The sequence below is a fragment of the Anopheles bellator genome, chromosome 2 (assembly GCF_943735745.2).
Source record: "Anopheles bellator chromosome 2, idAnoBellAS_SP24_06.2, whole genome shotgun sequence".
In the NCBI taxonomy this organism is placed as follows: Eukaryota; Metazoa; Arthropoda; class Insecta; order Diptera; family Culicidae; genus Anopheles; species Anopheles bellator.
In genome coordinates this window covers 73,162,538-73,165,687 of record NC_071286.1, presented here as the reverse complement: position 1 = coordinate 73,165,687, position 3,150 = coordinate 73,162,538, and the positions used below count along the sequence as shown (strand labels likewise).

Sequence of the window (3,150 nt, the reverse complement as noted above, 5' to 3'; positions counted from 1 at the left end):
CATGGGAGCAAATTCTTGGACTGTCCATTAACCCCTTTCTTCTTACCGGTTCCCGCCTTGAGCTGAACTTATCGAAGATATCAAGCCACTGTTAACTGATGCATATGTCAAATGTACTTTTCTTAACTCCATTCTTTCAGTTCAATCAGTTGCGGTTCCACAGGAGACAAGATACCACAGGACCGTATAAGAGCAAGGTGGTCTGTGGTGCACAGTGCCATCCGCAAACACGTTAAAATATACATAATGGCAATCAAAACAAACCACACGGATGATTGCTCATGCGTTAAATTAATTCGTTCAACATACCCACCGTCAGCAGATTCTGTAAGCAGTCCGGCGTGAGAAAAGGTCCATTAGAGGGTTGCTGCTCTCCATTGCAATCTTCACCCGGTTCCCGCTCGCATCGCTTCCTGAGCGATCCTTCTTCCTCGAAGAAGGTACAGAGCTTTCAAAAAGGAAGTTCGTTCGTCCAGTCATCGCCATAAGTTAATTTTATTACAGAAGTTATGATTTTCCACAGCTCTCCGTTCGCCGTTTTATCAGCCTGCCATCGTCGCCGTGAGTCGGCAGCTTTCTTGGCCGAGTCGGGATTATATGATGTCTTAATAACAACCGGCGCGACAATACCCGACAATCATGCATACATCATCGGTTATCCTCTCTGGAGGTGTTTTGCTGGAAAGCTCTTCGACAGAAGACTTCCGGCCTTTCTCGCCGTTCCGAAGGCCATGTAGATAGAATGGGAAAAGTCGATCAAGCTAGATGACCACCACCCCGACCGGGGAGGAAGAGTTCCAGACCATAACCCTCTACATCAACAGCAACGACGTAAATTGATGTCAAGGTCGAGGACACGAAACCGAACTCAAACAACGTGCGTTTATGAATATTAACGAAAACTTTTGCCACACGCATATACACCGTGCGTAGGATTGTATGGAAATATTATAACGCCAAATTAAAAGTTATGACCGTGTACATGGACGGGGAAATTAACGAATATGAATACGCACCAGACCGAGCAGCACACCGTCTGCGGCGGACTGCGATGGTTGAACAGTGTATTCGCCGAGGAGGGCCGGCCTAGAAAGGAGAAAAGTAAGACAAATATGGAAATTATGATTAAAACGAGCCCCGAAACATATCTTTCGGGCGTACAAATTCTGATACTGGCAAACCTTGAACCCAAATACCCCGAAGGTGAAACGATACCCTATCTTTACTAAGCACGGTACAGGAGCATTTTGTTATTTACGAATATTTCACAGCCTCGCGGAACCTAGACCAACAGGACGACGTTCTATTAACCGTTCAATTTTATAACACTTTTTTTGAAAAGGGAAAAATTTGAAAACAAAACACGATCGATCGTGAAAACGATCGATAAGACGTTTCGGCTGTTTTGCGGCAAAGGTTCAATATAACAACGGTGCCGTTACAGCAACGCCATTTTTCAGCCAATCAGAGTGCAAAGTTTATGACAGTTTAAGACGGTAACGTCATACGAACGCAGCGTTCAACCAATCCGATCGCAGTTTCTTCATGCTTTGTTTGGAGATTGGAGTCTCACTGTAAACGGTCTAGAACTGTCATTCTAAATGTCATTCCGAGAACGCTGAATAAAGACGGGAAAACATTGCGCAGAAGTGTTTACATTAAATACGCGGACTGGAATACGTTGTCGATTTAGCTGCTAACGGTTGGATAAAAATGGATTCGAAAAACAAATCGGCCGCAGAAATACGAGAAAAACAGACACCACCACGGCCGGCCAGCGATACACGAAAAAAATCACATGGCGTAAGCTCTAAATTTCTTACTGCCCGAGAGGGCCACCAGCACGCTCAACACGCTTCATCGAAGAACGATCCATTGAGGGTACTGAGTCAAAAAAGCAAAGGCTCAACAAAAGGCGCTGATCGTTTCAAGCGACAGGGCGCACAAGACCGTTTAAACAAGCTGCGCGACCAACTGCAGCAGGAACTGATAGAACGAAACCATTCGCGCGCCAGTATTGATGCCATTACTAAACCAAAAACAACTGTGATCGATCACGCCATAGCTACGGAATCTAGTTCACTACCAGAATCATCAGCTGCGCCGTGTATGGAAGATATTGACATGGTCGATATCGACGCATTGTTAACACCGAATCCACTACCTGCTGCACCATTGCCCATGGAGTGCGATACCTTAACGGATCCTGCTCCGGCAGAAGCTTGTAGCCCAAAGCGGAATCCGGACAAACAGGACCAGGAATCGCATACACAGAAAAGTACAAAGGTGGCTACAAATTACCTGGAGAACGCAGCGTCGTTTGAAAACCACATGTTCCTCGTCCTCGACAGTTGCGTGTACATGAACGAGATTGTTTCCATCATGGACATTTTCAGAAATGAAGTGCCAAGTGAGTCTCTTAGAAAAGGGTTTGATAGCATAGAATACCGATCTGAACTATTGTCTCATTATTTGTCTCTCTACACAGTTAACAAACCGCAACCCATTCTGGTCGTGCCGTACAAGGTGCTGCAGGAGTTGGAACTGGTGAAGGCGAAAAAACATGATCTGTCACCGACAATCACCAAGGTGACGAAGTTCCTACATTCGATGCTTAAGGTGCGGGACAAGCGCATCAAGGGGCAACGCCCTATTGACACCCACCTGGAACTGTTCGAGATGTCCTCGCCGGACGATTCGATTCTCAATTGCGCCCTACAGGTGAAGCAGGTCGTGGGGAACAAAGTAGTGCTCGTCTCCGAAGATCGCAACTTGCTAACAAAGGCCCTCGTTGCCGATGTGAAGGCTTACAGTTGGAAGGAATTCTGTGATCGCTACGACTTTGACACCTAGACTTAAGCCGGGGCCGATACAAATCAAAGCCAACACTAGTCGTTACCCGAGGGAGATATGTTTGGTGTAAGAAAACGAGGATGCATTTCGCAGATTTGAAATCGACCAACTAATGAGCAGTTCCAAAGGAGGTGCTTAATTTGATCGACAAACGAATGCGATTTGCATTGTGCGCATTGCAATAGCATGGCGCAATTTACATTTTATAAATAAGAACAAAATGCTATAAACATCACAAAGCATCTACAAGTCTTAGATAAGAAATCGTTGTGAAATCTACAAAACCGAATTAATCTG

General features: G+C 45.5%; 1 protein-coding gene across 1 annotated transcript; it reads left to right on the top strand.

The window, feature by feature from the left end:
• The first annotated feature begins 1,679 nt into the window (after positions 1-1,679).
• Positions 1,680-3,150, top strand: LOC131209931 (transcriptional protein SWT1-like). Its single transcript, XM_058203095.1, has 2 exons — positions 1,680-2,410; positions 2,489-3,150. The coding sequence occupies exons 1-2, from the start codon at positions 1,714-1,716 to the stop codon at positions 2,851-2,853; spliced, it is 1,062 nt and encodes a 353-aa protein (XP_058059078.1). The 5' UTR covers positions 1,680-1,713; the 3' UTR covers positions 2,854-3,150.

Coding starts and splice junctions, on each gene's coding strand:
- LOC131209931 (XM_058203095.1), top strand. CDS start 1,714: ATGGATTCGAAAAACAAATCGGCCGCAGAAATACGAGAAAAACAGACA. Junction 2,411..2,488: donor TTTCAGAAATGAAGTGCCAA/GTGAGTCTCTTA, acceptor CTCTCTACACAG/TTAACAAACCGCAACCCATT.